At 42.2% G+C, this 20,319-nt stretch overlaps 1 protein-coding gene across 1 annotated transcript; it reads right to left on the reverse strand.

The window, feature by feature from the left end:
• Positions 1–5,314: 5,314 nt before the first annotated feature.
• angptl2b (angiopoietin-like 2b) lies at positions 5,315–18,304 on the reverse strand. The gene is made up of 5 exons (XM_074638633.1): positions 17,781–18,304; positions 10,633–11,534; positions 8,267–8,460; positions 6,908–7,178; positions 5,315–6,493 (listed from the first exon to the last, which is right to left on the reverse strand). The coding sequence occupies exons 2-5, from the start codon at positions 11,513–11,515 to the stop codon at positions 6,294–6,296; spliced, it is 1,548 nt and encodes a 515-aa protein (XP_074494734.1). The 5' UTR covers positions 11,516–11,534; positions 17,781–18,304; the 3' UTR covers positions 5,315–6,293.
• Between the last annotated feature and the right edge of the window lie 2,015 nt (positions 18,305–20,319).

Here is a 20,319-nt window from a genome sequence, read left to right on the forward strand (position 1 = left end):
AGGTGGGTTAAAGCGTGCCTCGCTGCATGAGCTGGCATGACATATTAACCACAACCCAGAGGAAGAGGAACATCTGTCCCAATTCTTGGAAACCACTCCTTTTCCCCCAATATAAGCCTTTTCATGTTGTTCATATTTTCCTTTATTAAAACTGAGTCAATCTGTTGTACTGGAATTGATCCATGCTGCAGTCATTTTGACTCACGCAGTCCAGTAACGGTTCAGAGGCTCCTGGTGAACGGCTGTAAGTAAGGAACAATTCATTAGCAGCAAGATGTAATCCGCTTCTGAGAATATGATTTGACATGAATATAACTTTTGTCATATTTATTACAGTTGTCATACATTTGTGCTTATAGTAAATTAAATGTTGATCTTTGAAGACAGACATGCATTTGGTGAATGTTTTTGATCCTTTCCGTGTTTTCTATGAGCTGATGTGAACATTTTGGCACACTTTTGTGATCATTTTTGGTTGAAATTGTTTTTCAAATGGATTAATCAAACTAATGCCAGATGACAATGACGTTTGAGTCTGTGTGCAATTATTGATCATGCAGAGAGCTCTTAAAGGTCACAGGCTTTGTCTTTTTGTAAGGATACCTTGCTAACAAAGTTTTGCTGAAGAAGTGAACACTGGAATAATAATAGCCACAGTAATACAAAATTAAAATTTCCATTGTGCTAAGGAAAATTCCATCCCTTAAGAGATTTCCTGTAAAGTTCCACTCACACAAACTCACAGACGTTTTGGAAGAACATGAAACAATGGACGTGGCATGTGGTCGTAAAGCAAATCTGCGCATCTCCACCCCGGTTGGAAATCAGTTCAAATGCTGAGCTTTTTGGAAAAATCCCGAATTCAATAATTCCACTATGTAAGTAATAAACAATGAAGTGACTATCCTCCAAAAGAGAAGCCTCGCCACATTATTATGCGTTTTTCTATTTTTAAGCATCTCTTAATAACTCCCATATGCATCACAATAATTTCACAGCAGTAATGGGGGAGTAGTTTGAATAAATGACTTGGAAAAAGATGTTGGTTACCTTTTATTGCCCAGCATTTTTTTTAAATCGCACTATTTAGTATTCCACACTGTTCAGAGTTGTGTTTTTGCTGACTTGCAGTGTGACAATGACAATGATATGGTTGTGCTCAGAGTCAGAGTTGTGTCCCCTCAGTGGAAAACTCCATTAATGTCTTCAGTCTGTGGTCGTGATCACATTGAAGAAGAGAACGGAGCTAAGTTTTGGTGAGGAAAAACTGGCAGGGCGATTTTCAAAGGGGTCCCTTGACCTCTGATCTCAAGATATGTGAATGAAAATGGGTTCTATGGATACCCACGAGTCTCCCACTTTATGATAATCACATGCAGTTTTTTGAAGGCAGTATAAATATGTTATTTTCGCCTATTCTAAAATGGTGTATTTGAATATTTCTGCATACTGGGGTCCCTAAACAGTCTTGGAATTACATAAATTGGGTATCACTGTAAAGCTGAGACTCTTGTGGATCCAATGAGCCCAACTGTATTTATGTGTGATGATGTTAGTCCTCATAGTAGCCATTTCATATAGTGAGACCATCTTTTGAAACTTGACCTCACTGTATAAAATGACCTGTGGTGACCTCTAGGATAATCACAGCCTCATAAAACTTTACAACCACAAACTAGAGACCTAGAGCATTCAGAGGATGGATGACTTTTCCAGGTAGACTGGCAATAAGGGGGCTTCTGAGCAGTTTCCAGAACAGAAGCGCTCGCCATCCAATTGCCGAACAATGTAATTCTTACAGAAATCTCCAAATGTCAAAAAGTTTTTGATACCAAATCACAGCATGGCTTTTTCTATGGTGTTCCTCAAGGTCTTGGTGTCTTAATGTGGTATTTTGGAGGGATTATTGATCATTTCTATCAATTCCCGAATGATATAAAATGGTTCAATTTTGCACCAAATCTGTGCAACAAATGGTATCAACCCCAAAATTGCTTATAATAACGTATGAGACATAATAGAGCATGGGAATGACCATCTCAAACTTCTATCATCATGTTCTACGCTCTTATACACTCTCAATATTTATTTTAATTGATTAATTTTTATTTCTTATTTATGGCTAGAACAATTTGACACACAGTGCTGATCTGCATCTCAAATTAATCTTCAGGTTCCCAGCTTTCAGGTGATGTACACCACTTCTATGTGACATCTACTGTTGACTTGTTATTGACCCCTGAACATCCCCTGTCCCCCACCCCTACTCCTCTAAAAAAGAGGGCAGAATGGTAAGGAAATCTGGCCCACTTTATTGATAATCATGCAATTTAATGTCACAGTTGTAATGGCTACTTGCATGAAAAGATTATAGCATGACCCTGGTCACAGCCACTGGAAAATGGGGAAAGGATACAGTGGAAAAGCCACCTCCCCCATAGTTTTTACACATCCTGAACACAAGCGCTGACCTCTTCCATTCAAGTATGTTATAAGCTCTGAAAGATTTATTAATAGAAGTTACAGTAGTTATTCAAGGGTCACATATTGTTTTTAAATGTCATTAAATAGTTTTTAAGAATATACCTTCATTTATCATATTTGGTAGAGCTTTTAATATTATTAATAATAAATTATAAGTTATGTGGCATGTAGTAGTTTCTTTGGGGGATAGCATGAAATGTGAGTGGTTAAAGTCCCCAGTGAATAATTTGTGCAGTGGTTTCTCCTTTCCTCAAAAGGTGGAGTGAAAAGGATTCGTGGGAGCACGGGAAAAGTAAAATGTTCCATTAAAAGTACAAGGACATGGACTTTTACAGATGTGAAACAACAATACAGGCCAGTTTTGAACGGTTCAGGTTCGAAGGCCCAGGAAATGCGGTTCTTTTTTAGTGCTGAGTGAGCACTGTGTCAGCTCATGGTTTTCCATGTTGGTTGGGGGAGTCGGGGGTTTGCACACAGGCCACCCTAACTGAGGGTTTTCCATCGCGGTGAGTCCTCAGACGTACACGGCATCCAAAGAGTCTGTCGTCTCTGTTTATGGAGACGATGAAACACCGTCCTCTGTTTAACCACGAGAAGGTTAATTGACAAAGCAGACCCGAGCTGTTTTTTTTAGATGTAATTGCTAGAAAAAGAGTGGTGACCTATCTGGGAAGAGTGAAGGATCTGGTACAAAGTATATTTTATGGTCCCATCCATCTTTAGTAAAAACACAGCTGACAAAGAGTGACAGTCGCAGTGATGAATGTCTTCCTTTGTTCAATCCAAAGCCTCTTTGTCATGAGCAAAGCTTTTTAGCTTTCAACTTGGGAGCCAGTTTTCGCAGCCAGTGTTTGTCAGGTTTGATGTAGGACAAGTGTTTTTGGCTACAAGCACATAAGCATCAATTCTTACTTTGGCAGCATGACGCTGACATGGTAAGTTAGTTTTTATTCGGAGCGAGGGAGTTTAAATACACGCGTCACTTTTTGCTCCGTTGGTAATTGGCCTCTTCAGATGATCTCAGATTGTCTTTAAAGTTGTCATTCACAGGAATTCACACTAAATTGATTTTAAATGCTCTCCAAACCTTCCTCCACTCAAGCCTGGTCACAAAATGTGACATTAAATGGAGCCTGGTTCATTGCAGTGTAAAGTCAGTTTTGCTTCACTTTCCAGCTGTCTTTGGAAATCTCATTGACACATAGTAAAATAAAGGTGGTTTCTGCTGTCAGTGGAGGAGGACTGCTGGATGCATTAGTTTTACACGCCTGTCACATTTCATTTGTCACTCCCTGGTGTGCAGACTCTTAACGCTTAACAAAATGTAGTTTTTCAGAATGGCACGTTCATTTTTTTCCCTACTTAAAGAATTTCATTCTGTTTGCTTTTGTTTTAAATAACAAATTGAGGTGCTGCTTTATAATAGTACATAATTATAAGCAAATTTGGCAAAAGCTGTGGTTGCTGCACGGTAGATGTGCACTGTAAGCTAGCAGTAATCTTTGGAACTAATATTCACATTAATCTAAACTTTACAGTCTCAAAGATTGAAGTAGTCCATTTACAATTCATACAATTATTTTATATACGATTCATTTTAAATTGTTTTACTTGAACCCTTTGTTACAAACACTGTATATTTTCCAGTTTGTCTCTTAAAATTTAAAACATATCCTTCTTTTACACAATGAATGATATCCAAAATGGCATATCTGATATGGTCTACATAACTATTATCATGGGTATACAGTATATTCTATGAGCTTTCTTCTTGCATGTTTCAATATATTGAGGGATATGTCAGCTTTTAGGGGGATTAGCCACAACAAGTTGAGCTTTAAAATGATGCGATGAGGAAATTAACTTCATAAAAATCACAATAATAGTGGCTCATAGTCTGTCTCTTGTTCTCAGGAGAGAGATACATGAGTAGTAAGAGAGAGAGAGTGATCTGCAAAATCCCCAAATAAATCCACTAAAATAGAAATCTAAAGGATTAACATTCAAAATCTTAGTGTCTGTGTCTTTTAGAGGTATGCATAAGGCTGGCGCAACAGTCATGAAAATTGATACGAACATGAATTACATTTGATAAATGTTTATGACTGTTGTCATTAAGTGTCTTTGGATGAACGACGTCACTTAAGATAAATGGTAGAGTTGAGAAGCTTCTTAAGGATATAATTAATACAATTTCATATGTAATAAACTGTAACATATGTACTCCCTTTCAAACAATGCGTTCTTACTTTCACTTTTGGACAACAGATAAATATTACTTTGGTGCAGGATTAATATAGTAAAATAAAACTGAAACTAAAACAAAAATGAGCAGTCAGAAATATTGTTAGTAAACTGAAACTAAATAAAACATATATCCTATATCCTGTTTAAAAACTAATAAAAATGAATGTAAATTCATTTCAGTTTTAGTTTTTTTTAGCTATAATGTATCACAAATGGAAAAAGGGGACGGCATGAATTTCCGCCAACCAGAAATTGAAGGCACTTGACCTTGCAGGAGACGGAGCTGTGCCACAATTGCCTCACTTCGGACCGTAAAGTAGGGGGAAGATTAAACATTATAGCCATTACTATAGTTTTCCAACCATGTATTTGTAACTACATACTTCTAAGGCATCATAGTACTACTGTCAAACTAAAACTTTCTGAAAAACTGAAATTAAACTCATATGCACTCTGAAAACTAAAACTAAACTAAAATGAAACTGGAAAGTCAAAACTAAAATAAAAAAAATTTAAAATTCAAACAATTATAAGTCTAAGTATATGTTTTATACCAAGAAACGCCAAAAAAATAGAAAACACACAAGCTGTACATACTTTATTGCAATGTAATAGTGACATAACAGGTTTTAATACATTATATTACAAATATCTTTTATGTACAAACGCAATGTGTTGGATCTATAGACATCAACAAAACCACTAGATTTATACAGTAAATACAGTGCTTGATTCATACAAGCAAATTGGTGGATACCTGTTGAAGAGATTCAAGATTTCAAAACAAGTATTTATAAGAAAAAAAAGCAGGACTTTGAAGAGAGCGTACCTCTTCAAAGTTTGGTGGCGAGTTGATTTTTGTTCTTAGATCTATCAGATGTTGCATAAGCGAACTGTTAATAACTTCAGGTATTGCTATTAGTTTTGGTTTGATGGCACTGTTTTTATAGTATACTTTGTTGTGATTAACAAAACTGGCCAGAATATCAACCCTGTACTACAAGTCAATAAATGTCCCTATAAATTACACATTTGAAAAATGTATTTAGATTGAAAATAAAAGTCACTGGATATGTTTCCTGTGTCAACCTCATTTGCTTGTTACTGCAAAAAAAACAACTTTACATACATACTAAATATATATTGTAGGGTTCCTATCTCAACCTATCTCAAGGTTACTTTACTGAATTATTGTAATCTGTTCTTTTTATGTCAAATTAGGTTCATATTGTTTTTCTCTCTCGGGTCAGATGAGAGCACTGTCAGCTAAGCAGGTTTTTGTTTTATGAAAGACAGTGTATTAAAAACAACTCCTGAGCAATGAGAACACGTCTTTACTGAGTCATACGTAAAAGGGAAAATGGTACAGACAACTAAATAAAGGTGCAGGAGATGCCAGTAGATAAGTGTTTGATATTGCACTTTCAACATCGTCTGTCTCTTTGTCATCTGACTTGGTGTGGTGCCACTCCGTTAAAGAAACAAAAGGTGGATTCTAGGAGCTGTAAAGGTTTTTGTTTAGTGAGAGATACAGTACAGTACAGTATGTGTTCCTTGGATGCTTAGTGGAAGGTGTTTGGGTTCGGACGGATCATCATGACCACTTTCTTTAGTGAATAGGCTCCTCCTCTGAACTCAGCCCAGTAGACTCCATCTTGGTAGCGGCTGCGGTAGTGTCCTCCTCGGTACCAAACTCCATTCAAATTTGAATGGGCGCAAGAGTTGTACCACCAGCCTCCCTTCTGGTAGTGGGCACAATTGCCTAGAAACGTTGAAAAACATGAAAAAAACTGTCAGGCTGCTTGCATAAACATCATTTTTGCATTGAACGGATTGCACTGTAGCTATACCTACTAAAGGAAAGTACTCTAATTTGTATCCCACGAAAGCAATTTGTATGTTATCCACATAATTGTGAACTAGGAAGTATGAAGAGCGACACATGACAAAGTAGTTTTGTTACCTAAACCTAACCAAGTTGTTTCCTGTGAAGACGGAAGTTTAATTTGAAAAGACAGGGCCGGAAATTAAAACGTCACGTAATGCTGGACATTCGTAGGAAAACGCACGAAAAATGAGGAATGACTTTTCGTAAGTAATCATACAAACCGTATGATGATACGTTTAAGCGTCCAACATTTGTCCAATTAAGTACTTTTAAAATTTGTATTTTTACCTGTATATGCATCGTGGTCTCTGTCCAGTGTTGTGAACTGTTTGCCATTATGCCAGGTGAGGGAGTCTCCGGCGTTGCCGTGGTAACGGCCCACCCTTAGCTTGTAGAAGTCGGCCTCGGGCTCCACTCTGAAGCTGGCATACTCCGCAAACACCTTCCTGCCAGACCAGTCCTCCAGCGTGACCAGCAGTTTGTAGTTTGCCTGGTTAGTCAGCCAGTAGATGTTCTCCAGACCCAGCCAGTACTCGCCATCAATGTTGCCAAAACCTTGCTGTGAAGGGCAACGATAAGAAAAAACACTATTGGTAAGATTTCTCTTTGAAAAGCTTTGAACGGGGGGCCTTGGTAGCTGAGTGGTTACAGCACATGCCACGTAACCGCAACGTCACGGGTTCAATTCCAGCCTTGGGACTTTTGTTGCGTGTCATACAACTCTCTCTTTCTACACTGTCATCTTTCAAAAAAATGCCAAAAAAAGTCGTTTTGAACTGTTTGTCTGGGGGATGATTCAGGGTCGATGCTCGTGTTCTGGAGGTAATTATGAGTTAGCTCTTCTATGGGGTTGTTTATCGTCAAGGAACGTTATTATAAATGGACCCTCTGAGTCAAGTTTACAGCTAGCACCGGGTGCCCAGTTTTCCACTATTATTTTGTTATTGAAAGCACAGCAGGAAAAAGACTATCTAGTCTGAAATCCGACATACTGGATGCCGTCTTACTGCTTTGTTCTGGCTCCGGTCGTACTGTAAGTCGGTTTGTGGTATCCCCTACCCAGCACATGCTTTGAATCATGGAAACACCCCTTCTGATGAGTGCACAGATGCAATTTCAGATCTCGTGTGGTTTAAAGGTTTTCGTAAAAGGCTCGGAAAGATCTGCACTCTTGCCCTTAGCTGAGATTTAATCAGGACCCGAGTGAACCTTTGGCAAGCAGTGAAGTACTGCTCCCTGTGTGAGGGGTTTCCCTTTCAGAAGTTAAAGAAGTTCCCCTGAATAAAAATGTATCCACTCCGTAACCCTGTTTATCAGGTACCGTGTAATGCAATATTAAAAAAATAAGGTTATTTTTCCACAACACCAGGAATGTAGACGCAACCAACTAATGTGTCATTCAAGCCCAATATCCCCACGTTGTTATTTTACTGTGGACTCATTCACAAAGACCAACTGATGCTGCTGGAATTAATGAGTCATGGCTGTGGCAGCGACTGAGACCGTTACTACATCAGACACTTTGAGAGCTTAACAATTACCTATTCATTACTGGCTCACATCTGGTAAGTGGCAAAACAACCTACACGAGCCGCCTGCTTCCCTCCAAAACTATGAGCTCCTTGATTTGGTGTGAGGTTGTCGCACCTTGTACGTCTCCCAGTTCCTGAAGAAGTTGACGGAGCCGTCCACCCTCCTCTGGATCACGGTCCAGCCGCCTGGGTCGTGTCTCTGGTCGCACCACACCTGCATAAGCCGGTTGGCGTTGTCCGGCTTCACCAGGTACATGCCGCTGGTAGTGTGGCCGTCTTCCAGAGCCTGCAGACAATCCTTAAATGGCCCTAAACAACAAGACATTTATAGCATGCAAAAATCCTGTCAGTTACAAAAGTTGAGAAAGGGAAATGGAGAAAAAGTCGTACTGTCACAAAGAGTTTTTATACTCTGCCGTAGGGAATCCCGCTTTTCAGCAGAAGCTCTCATTTTAACAGTGAAATTGACTTTGGCTGCTGCTCTCACAAGGGAAATGGCTGCCGGCTGTGCAGCCAAAAGAAACACTGGCATGAGGGCAAAGGGAATCCTGACTACTGAATGATGAAACACTAACTTTAGATCATCTGGGGTGCTTTAAAGTGCAGGATTATACTCATTTTACTTACTTTCACTTAGGTTTTTGTACTTTATAATATACAGACAAATCATTTTCATTGGAGGCATATTAAAGCCTCACATCATGTTTTGAAAAGAGGATTTCCGAGACTAAATTCATTCATCGACAGCTTGTAAATCCCTGTCTTAAGCTGTACTTCTCTGCCAGTAATACTGCTGAAAGTTTTTTATCAATATAACAAAAAGTTGTGTGAAGCAACAGGATGGCATCTGCAACCTCTTATGAAGATGCATTTCTTGTTTACAACCTCTGAATCAAAGACGAGTCATGTTGACAATAATCAGGCAGCACCAGCTCTGCGCTCTTCTGCAGAAACAGAATTTGTGCTACAAAAGTTTTGTAGATTTTTGGGCAAGGTCAATGTTGTTTTACTGGATTTTATGGTGCAAATCAGTCAAACCTAATGTGCCAGCGTGCCATTACGATCTCACCCCCAAATTCCAAACCTAGCAGATATGGAAAAACACTAATGGGGCCACTGGCTCCCCGGCTTCAATTGGCTGTGAAAGTGTTTAAGGTCTCGAGATTTCACACTTGTGTGGTTTGCCAACTGGCCCGGATTACAAAGTGTTTAAATACAATGGAAACAAATGCAAAGAGAATAGTGGGGTCACGCAAAGGGGGTAGAGGTGAGGGAAGGGGTGCATCAACAGATTGCAAGAGATATACAGAAAGAGGAGGTGTATGAAAGAGGAAACAAAGAACAGCTCAGTTTGCGATAGGAACCGTGAAAGCGTTCCCATAATGTGAATAGCCAGAAGTTTGTCTTTCAATAACAAGGTTGTTTTGGGGTTTTATAAAATCACTCTGGATGATATCTATCTCTCGGCTCGCTCTCTGCCATCCATTTACTCTCAGGAATGTCTGTTGAGCAGATACAAGCCAGAGAGCTGCCCTGCCCTGCCCCGCTCTGTTCTGCCTGATAAAGTCTGCTGCTCTGATGGAACATATGACTGATTCTTGCCTGGCGCAACTGGAACAAATGACATCACTGACTCTCGGTATCTCTTTCTGTGCGTACATTACCCCCCGCCCCCTTCCTTTTTTTTCTTAGACTCCATCCCTCCGTTTCCCTCCCTGTCTTCCTTCCTCCATTCCCGCATTGTGTGCAGCTCTCTGTTCGTGTTGAGGGTTTATGTAACTTTTTGGGGTGTTAGTTGCGTGGCTATGGGCAGGAAATTACTTGCCTCCTTTCAAACGTTCCATACAAAGGCTACCGTTCACATGCAGCCTCATGAAAATGGCAAGCGGTGGCACAAAATGTCAATGGAAAGAAAAAAAAGCTCCCACTAGTCATGTTGGGAATGGCTTGTTCTCTTTTTTTCCACCAAGTCTCCTAATGAAAATCAAATGGGAAAAGAGGGAGGAAACAGCAACAGACTACTCGCTGCAACTGATACCACTAAACACCCTTTGCATCAATTATAAAGCTTTATCATGCACTAACATGTGTTTAAGAGTCCCATGGGCTTGGATCCAGCTATCCATTTAGGCACATGTATTTACCCTACTAATATGCTTTGTGTTTTGGTGTGGGGTGAACCACGGCAATTAGATGATATGCATCTCAAAAGGCTGGAGACAACAGCATTTCTGTTCTCACTGAGAGCCCTTTGCCCTGGGAATGTGTGGGACGTATTTAAATTGGAACTGAATGGAAGAATGGGTACTTGGCGTTGTCGTGTGATTAATGATGAAGAGGTTCACAAGTTAGCTCAGACACAAAATCCTTTGTCTGTGACTGCGGTTTGTGATGGCAACCGGTGTGTTTGGTAAGAATGCCTCAAAAATAGAACTTGAGAAATGTCATTTAAAAGTTCATACTGGACTTTGTTGGACTCACCAGAGGGCTTGTCGGTGGTGGAGGGGCTGTGTGTGCCGGTGGGCATCGTTGGAAGTGGCGGTTGAGATTTCTGGTCACTCTGGATCTCGTTGCTGATTGGCTTGTTGGTTCGTGGAATGACGGGTGGCTGGTAAGGCTTGTTGAGAGGTGGCGATGGCGGAGGTGGCTGAGGCCGTGGCTGGGGGACGACGGGCACGTGATGACGAGGGGGCGGGCGACTCTGGCACTGCTCCTCCAACAGGGCAATAAGAGTCGATTGGTTGGTGGCCAAAGATGCCAAGTGCTGGTACTTGTGCTCGAGATCCTTGTACCGACCGGTGAGCTGTTGCATCTCGGAGGTTTGGTTCAGGATCTTGTTCTCCATCTGAGCCAACTCGAGGGCATTGTCCCTCTTCCTGATGATCTCGTGGAGCAGCTGCATGTACAGCTGAGTGACTCTGGAGTTCATGTTTCGGCTCTCCTTCCTCAGAAGCTTGACCTCATTGACAATACCTCCGTCCACCTCCACCAACTGCTGCAGGGTCTCGATCTGCCTCTTCTGTTTCTGCAGCTCAACGTTTAGCAGCTCCAGCTCCTGTTTGTTCACCCGATTCTCCAGCATGGCCTCCGGCTCCTTGGAGTTGACGCAGATGGCTCCGGTCACTTTTTGTTGAGGCACAATGAAAGTGTAGGAGCACTTGTCCTGTGGCTGTTCGGCTGGAGCGCGCTTGCTCCTTCCAGCATAGAAAAATCCTTTCTCTAAATCATCCTCACTGCTCTCAAATACTTGGGTCCTGTCCTTGCCGTGGCTGTTGCCCGACGGACTCCCCTGAGTCTGCTGGGCACCGCAGGCTAGTCCATAAACAACAAGGAGCCCCAGCAGGACCATTGAAGGGGGCTCCATGTGTCCAACTCACCAACGCCTGAGGAGAATGGGGAAGAAAATGGAGAACATGATTGTATTGTAGTGAAAAAAACATAGAAATAGAATAGGAGTAGACATTGGAGTGGACATTGAACGATCATTTGACTAGTACAAAAGAAAATGGCGATTGTTGTTAGCTGTTACAGTGGCAACACATGGGGCCGTATAGTGTGGTCGTAGCTCGCCTGGAAGAGAACGGACGCAGCTCCAGAGACGGATGGCTAGCTAGGTAGCTTGTCTTTCTTCGGAGCGGCGGGGAGTGAGGCGGAGGAACTGTTAGACCAGCTGGCTCACTTTTGTAGTTGGTAAGCAGAAGACTGTATGAGCGTACCTATTCTGAACCTTTTTTGCCTTACTATTAGAACTGACAGGGCATCAATGGAGTCCTTCACAGCTAAGCTGATTGGGACCAGAAGAAGGCTGCCCATCAGGTTACACTGGTCCTATCCTCCATTACCTGTCAGAATCAGACAGACACAGAAGCCCTGTGCATACACATCTCAACCTAGACATGGCTGGAGGTTATTACAGCTCCCGAAACAGATTAGATCTGAAAGAAAATCGCTCACTTGCCTCGCTGAGCGCCCCAGTGGCTGCTGTGACTTTCCATGACAGGAAAAGCATTATATTCACATGTGATATATGAAGAATCTCATGGTTACTACACTGTACGTATCACTACTGGCATGAAAACACACTGCAGTTTTCCCATTTGTGTCATTCATTGGATACATCTGGCCTTGATCCTGGTCTGTTTGAATCAGTTTTCCGCTATCAAAAAGTATGCAGTACATGTTGTTTGAAAGTTACTAATCACCTGACTGCCTCTAAGAAAAATATTTCTTTAGTCTAATGATGTGCTGATTTCTTTAGTCAGATTCATTGCTGTTGGGGGAGTGTGTTTAGCTTAGTTTGCTGTGCTGGCTCAGGTTGTGTTTGGGCGACTGCCACTGACATACAGAAACACTCCTATCTGCTCCCCTCTGCAGGCCTGGACATCTTTGCTTATGGAAAATTTGAGACACTACCAGATGATGCTATTCATGGAACCGCTTTAAATATCGATCGTGTTGCATCATTCCTGTCCATAGCCTTTACCAAAAGAGGGAAATAAGTTGCGTTCAGACACCGAAAGGCAATTAATCTGAATTTATGCATCCGTGTGTTTCTGTTTTAGCAGACTAAAAGCTTACTTTAACTATCCGGCATCTGTTACATAACGTTCTCCTGATCTGTCTTTCTGATTAAATCTCAGATACCATTAATCCCTGTCTAGATTACAGTCTCTCTTAAATGCTATGTCCTCCCATACAACAACCCATAACTTTCCTCAAGAGTTAATGAGAATGAGATACTTAACTGTTATCCCCAGAATTCAAAGGGTAGGCATTTTAATTAGAAAAATAAGTGCAGGCCGTTTTTGTGGATGATGTGGTGTTATTAGGGGGATGCCACTGAGTGCTGAGGAGAATGTAACTCCTGTGTAAGGATAACAAGGCCTTGAACTCCTGGGGCACCTTAATTGAAAGCTGCTGCATATTGGATTACAGAGGGGTCCTGTGTAACACCTCCCCAGAGTCAGAAGGGGCCCGTCTAATCAGAACGCATTATACAGAGACTTTTATTGGCTTTAGTTTTTGAAGATCCGCGTCAGGACTGCCAGTCCTGACAACTCCTCGTGCGTTTGTTTTAGCCTATCTCGGTGTGGAAGATAATCCACCATTTAATAGGAAGAGCAAATTTGGGAAGAGAGCAGAAATGTTTTTGTCTTGTTAATCCGGGCGTGCTGCCAGCGCATTAGGTAGGAGACGTGGAGAAGAGAAATGCAGCACTCTCTAAGAACATGACCGTTTTGGCTTTATCTGTCTAGAGTAGAATGTGAAAACACTTTTACTGACCGAAAAAAAATAAACTTGCGTGGGCTTTTGCATCCTGTACTCTTCTGTAACCTGTCAGTCATTTTGCTATTATACTTAACCTGGCCAGAAATAAAATCCCCTTCAGTTCAGAGGAATATAAGGTCTGATTCTCCCATGGCATTTTGTCAAATCAGTAACAAAAAGTAGCAAGTCCACAGTTGAAACTGCTATTAATCAAAACACCTCAAAGAAGAGTGTAGTTTCTGTTTCAAAAGGGCTGCCCCCTCGTAGTCGATTAGTCGACTAATCGGTCATTTTGGTCTTAGCCGACTAAGATTTCTTTAGACGATTAGATGTTTTTTATGCTTTTTTCATGGTGAATGACTTATTTCCAAGAAACTTATGAGCACATCTCTGGTAACCACAAGATTTTAAGTGGTGCTTTTGTGCGATCAGTTTCAACAGATCTGACGATTAAAGGCCCTGTCACACCAAGCCGACGGTCAGCCGTCGGACAGTTTGGGGCCGTCAGTGAACGTCCGTCGGCCTAGTTTTAGTGTGTTCTGCACCATTGACTCTAGTCTGTCCGTCTTGGAGGTTTTTCGGCCGATTCAGCATGTTGAATCGGCGTTGGTGAGAGAAATCTCTCTGATTGACTTTTCAGCTTCAACGAATCAGTGCACGAGAAGAGAAACGGATGTGAGGAAAGCTTTTTTTCATCTTCATGTCATCTGATCATTCCAATACACGGATAGTTTCATGACATGGCCATCTGGAATGAAGCTAAGTGGTGAGTGAGAGTCCACGGTCTTCCGGTTTCCCTTTTTGAATGACGAATACAGACTACCGCCGTATGTGGTAGTTGGCTGCCGGCTGTAGTCTTTGCTAGTTCTCTGATGTCAGGTTGGTGTGTCTGGGCCATTAGTCGATTAGTCGACTAATCTGTCATTTTGGTCGTCGTCAACTAAGATTTATTTAGTCGATTAGTCTTTTTTTATGCTTTTTTCATGCTGAATGACTTATTTCTAAGAAACTTATGAGCACATCTCTGGTAAACACAAGATTTAAAGTGGTGCTTTTGTGTGATTCTTTGAGGATAGGGATGCTAATTTTGAAACATTTTCTTAACCAATAACTGACCCTCGTTATCCGATTATTAACCGTTAACCTTGCATGTGCCAGCTGCAGTGTATGAGCACAACAGACAGCTGAGTCCCCAGTTCACCCGTCAGGAAAGCTACTGTAGCACCCACGGTGCTACATGTAGTGTCGCAGACATGCAGCAACTTTCCCAGTAAAAGTCTCCACCGCACATTTAGTTTAGTTTAGCGGGTTGTCAGCTGTGTGTCTGCCCGGCATAACTTTAACGAGTGTCCGACAGACTGTGCGTGTGTGGCGGCGGTGAGTGTGGGGTTGTTGGTGGCGTTTAGCTGTGAACGTAGCAGTGTGTGTACAGTTTATTTGTGGGTGAATAAATGTTACAACACCTCTGCTCCGCACCGCTCAGGCGAGCTCGAGAGACCGGAGCCGACTTCCTGTATCCTGCAACTCCGGCTCTGCCTCTTAAGGTGGGCTGTTAAGGTGGATCAGCTTTTCTCCTTAAAGTGACGAGCCACTCCTCTAAGCCGCTCAGCTTTTTTATGAATTATTAATATTTCTTTTAACCGTTTAACCGATAGCGTTAATCGGTTAAAATGCTTAATGTCGGTTAACGGTTAATTATTAACCTCCCTATTTGAGGAGTATTTCACAGATCTGTCGATTAAATCAACTAATCAAATAGTCAACAAAATTGTATGAGTGTTAGTCAACTAGTTTCCTGAGAACTTCTAAAGAACAGTCTAATCCTGCCAACAAAGTCTGGCCGTATGACATCACCTCAGCAAATGCTGATTGATTCGGAAAATGTAGTGTCATAAATATGTTTCGCACTATGCAAAGAGATACTCATTGAAATTATATTATAGTCTTTCCAGATAAAGCCCAAAAGATATCTCTAATAATAGCTTACGAGTAAGCCCATACCAAGATAAAAGAGCAGCCCACAGCCTGTCCCTCGTAATGTGCTGATGACTGTATTTGGCCAGTGGCTCCTGCGGTTTCTCCCCCCGGAACATGAGCTCTGTCTCTGAGAAATGCCGAGTGATTTGCCCTTGCCGCGGAGGAGTCCCATGTTGGATGTCGTTAGCCCGGAATCTCCTGCTCTAGGCTTCACTACACTTCAAAGCTGAGGGGGGAAAATGTTTGCAGCTTGTGATGAAATGTGTGAGTGAATGCAGTATGTGCGTGTCTAAGAGTGTTTTTCCGATAATGTGTGTTTTCAAATAACAACACTTGCTGGGCTCGGTATCCCAGGGACGTGAGAGAGAGTCCCATCTGCCCCGACGGAGACAGCCTGTCATTAACCCGTCCACCAGTCTGCCAGAGGGAACAACAGAAAAGCCTCCTCCTCCTCCTCCTGCTGTTAACAGCCCCCGCGGCTCGTCATTGTCCCGACATCAGTTCACTTTAACAAGCTGCCATTGACTGGCAAATAGCTGCAGTGATTAACCGGTGTTGAGAAGTGTCATATACACGTCTACTCTGCTCAGGGCCTAAAAACAAACGAGTGTAGTGTGCGGTGAATAACACCTCTCGTCGGAATTTGATTGGCAGCTCCTCTTGGGCGATTTCTTCAAGTCTGCTTCACACCAAAATGTTTTGGTTTTACTGTCTTCAGGTGGTAAGTCTGTGTTTACACGACTCCTCCTTCTGGATTTGACTCAGTGTTAAATCAAGTGTGTGCGGCGGGTAGGTCAGCGTGTCTCTGACCAGCGCTGTGCTCTAGCCTTTTTAGTCATGCTCAGCACATATTAATTAGAAGGTGGGCAGACTGGCTGATGTCTCGCACCCCAGCCCCTCTCATTTCGGCGTGAGCATGGCATTCCTCGCATTCTTCGTCACCTCATTAGAGCGAGCTGCCATACACACACGGAGAGTCAATGGTGGCAGACGGAGAGGGCTAGACCCTCTCTAGACGCGGGACCACTACTCGCCCTTATCCCCTCTGCACCTATAAGACATACTGTATCTACTGACCCAATTCATTCCCGGCGTCCTACTTTCTGTGTGAATGCCTCGTAATCACATCATCATCATCCGCAACAGGAGATCACAACACGACTGCACAGCAGCGCCTAATTTGCCAGTAGCTGAAAAGAAAGCGGGCACTTTGCAGGGGCGGCTTCGTGCTGCATGTTCAAATTAGCGCCAGCTCCGCTGAGAACCGGCAGCCTCCTTGCATGACACCCAATATGTGTTGGATCAGAGTCAAATTCAATCTGCTCATGGTAATCTGCACTATTACATTACCTTGAGGGTGACCTCATTCTTTCCTCAAGCATGTAATCCTTGTAAGCGCGTAACATGGCATTTTTTGAACATGATTAACCTCAACTACCTGCTCAGTTTCATGGTATAGGACAGTATTTGTTTTGGAGCAGGAGAGTTCAGGTTTTTGGTCAGATTTTAGGTTTCGTTCTGTCTCATGCTGCTTCTTCCGTAGCGCACTTGTGATCTGAGTCAGATGGAGAGGCGGGGGGTCTCTGGAATTGTTTCGATAACTTCCAGTATTCTACCTCAAAGCCCCCTTATCCAAACACTGCTCTGGCAACAGAAACAAAGACGGGATTCAACCGCCTGCTTCCCTGTCCTCTTGAGCCCAGGGGAACATCCTGAAGCTGCGTGACATAGTCAGGTTATCTTTTTTTAGAAATGAATGGTACTATTTAGATATTAGAATTATATATGCCAGCATGTATCATACAAGGCTCTTACTGTAAATCATCTACTACACACCCTCTTCATTACCCCATGCCTTTATTTTACCCATTTAGGGTCCTGTGTTTTCACAAGCTTGAGTGTTTTATCAGTAGCGAAGAAGCACTTAGCCCAGAGAGCCCGCTCTCCAGCATCACCCTGCGCTGAATTAACCCCCCCTCAACCAAGTCCATCAGTCCAGTTACTCATCAGAAAGTACAATCACCCTTTGGCACTGAACAGTGAGTCAGATAACAGATGCTGCATGGCGACTGATGAATTTATGATCAAACAAAATCATTATGTGAAGTGCAGTGGCTTGAGAGTGAACAGTTAAAAGTCTGACTTCAATCCATTTAACAAAATGGCAAAATAATTGCTTCACTGTTTTGTTACAAATGTCACTGGGCTGACTCTGAGCTCACAAAAACAACTCCAACAAAGGTCATCATTTGCTCTGTGGACTTACTTGTTACAGGCAATTTGTCAGTGCAGTGAATTGAAGTAATGTTTGACATAATTTAGTGTACACGTGCACAATAAATAAGATAAATGTATAAATAAGTAAAAGGTTGCTCAATGCTTACGAGATAAGTGCAGAGTACTGATGAGTCTCCCTCAGTTGCCTTGCCCTCCTGGCAGAGCTGATTGAAGTTTCTCCTGGTAGAAAGTCATCCCAAGTGTGAAAGCTGCACCCCTTGCGTCCTCCTCTCCCCCTTTTTTCTGCGCTGACTGTTACTCACTCTTTGTCACCTCAGTCCATCCCAGCCGTGGAGGGTAGTGGTGTTTTAAAGCCTATGATTAAAACACCGTCATTAGCCCGACAGAAGCTTAACTTGCCAGAAAGTCTTCAACAAACAAAATCCAAAAATCCACTGGAATAAAAAAAGTTTTCAAGAGACAACTTTACAGTTGGATGGTGGAGGTAGTTTCCTGATTAATGGTGAGAGTCCAGGGCAGGTTGTGTACTGCCTGTGGCCCGTTAGGAGAAGACTGTCACTTTTCTGTGGGCTGAATCCATCACTTCTGCCTCACAGCTCTAAGAGGCTGTCTCTCTCAGCTGCACCTCTCTCTCTCTCTCACTCCTTGGTGCTTTTAAATGATGAAAAATCCTCTCGCAGTGTTTCACCAGGCAGACAAATTGAGCCTCCCCCCCTCTCCCTTAAAAATGAACACATTCTTGTTTAAAGCAACAGCCTTCTTTCTCCACCCCTCCTCCCCATGGCACAAAAGAGATCCACAAGCATGCACAACACGAGCCACACACACACACACACACACACACACACACACACACACACACTACTCAAATTTCCAACCCCCTGCCCCCTGGCCACTGGTTCACCACCACTACCACTATTTCTGGCTCGGACTCTTCTGGTGGTGGACAGCCGCGCTGTTACACCGATCACATCCTAATTGGCCGTGAATGAAAGCTTGGCCCCGAGAGAGATGAGAAGAGGCTGACGGATAGGAAGCAGATCCAGGTGTTTAGACGTAGACCAGGTCTGGGTGAGCGGCTGCTGTCCCTGGTTCATAGCCTGGAGGTGAAACGGGCTACAGATCTGCGTACACACTTGAACTACATGTTGCCGGGGTAATAATTACGTAATGGCTTCAAAAGGAGAGCTGTGCTCACTTGTCCATGTGTGTTTGTAGACTAAAGGATATGAAACACGTTGTCATGTCAGTGTGTGGACAGCCTTGCCAATATGCACTATAAATTTCTGAAACAGAGACTTGGCTTTGGATACTGTTGCCTTGGCTGACTGTTGTTTTTGTGTTGTCTTCCTGCTTTCAATAACATTCAAAGTCTTTCCCCAGCCAATAATGCTGTCATTGGGTTTTCCTGTTTCCACTAAGATTATTAGTGTTTAATAGTTTTCTATTCAGTGCACATAAGGAAATACTACATGATCTCTGAAGTTTCTAAGGTCCTAATTTTACACTTTTCTAGCAGCTACTAAAGTTATTTCTTAATCTGGTATTAACTGCTTTGTCACCTATTGAAATGAAATTGTTTTGCGACCAACTTGTAGTAACACCACATGGGCAACTATGATCATCAGTTGTTACGTAGTTTTTAGCCTCGAGCTACTTCAAGATTTTATTGTAGCTTTGTGTTAAATAAAATTTCTAACTTTGGCTGTAGAGTTTTACAATGCACAAGATGTGTGACTCCCCCCTTTGGAGTATACACATTAAATATATTACAGATGGAGAGTAACTTTTATGTGTGTCAACTATAAACTGTTTGGATGCGTACAAAAGGATAAAGGAAGGGATAAAAAAAGTTAACAATGAATGAGATAAAGTTTCATGTCTCTCTCATGTGCCAAAACTTTGGTTACATCAATTTAGCCGCACATAAATTCGGTGATAATACCAGGCAGTTACATGAGTAGTACCTTTTTAAAGGGGACATATCATGCTCATTTTCGAGGTTCATACATGTATTTTGAGTTTCTCTATATAAGAAGTAGTCACCGTGATTTCACCCATTGGTTTGTGGACTGCCGTTTTGAAGCCTCGAGTTCAGCATTTTGGTCGTCGCCATCTTGTTTTTTTGCAAACCAGAAGCGACACGAGAGGATGGAGCTAAGTACAACTGAATGCTAAATAAGACATTTTTTAGGCGTCAATTAACTTTCATGAACTGAAAACATACTGTGAAAGAGTTAAAGTTGTAAGACGCAAACACGGACAACTCCCAGGCCGGACAATGCTGTGGTAGCGACCTGTCAATCACAAGGTAGCCACGCCCTAAAGCATCCCCTGCTTTATGGTCTATTTGACTCTAAATGGGACCATAATTTACTAAATGAACATCATGCTGTATTGAAGAAGACTTGAAACTAGTGACTGAGACCATAAACTCATGTTTACAATGTTTACTGAGGTAATAAATCAAGTCAGAAGTAGGGTCATTTTCTCATAGACTTGTATACAATCAGACTTCTTTTTGCAACCAGAGGAGTCGCCCCCTGCTGGATATTAGAGAGAATGCAAGTTTAAGGCACTTCCGCATTGGCTTCACTTTTCAGACCTCGGAGGTTGCCCACTGGTTTCTACTAGAACATGTTTACATGCTTTATTGCTCACACCATCTGTCTAAATATACCTGTA

Source organism: Sebastes fasciatus, chromosome 6 (assembly GCF_043250625.1).
Source record: "Sebastes fasciatus isolate fSebFas1 chromosome 6, fSebFas1.pri, whole genome shotgun sequence".
In the NCBI taxonomy this organism is placed as follows: Eukaryota; Metazoa; Chordata; class Actinopteri; order Perciformes; family Sebastidae; genus Sebastes; species Sebastes fasciatus.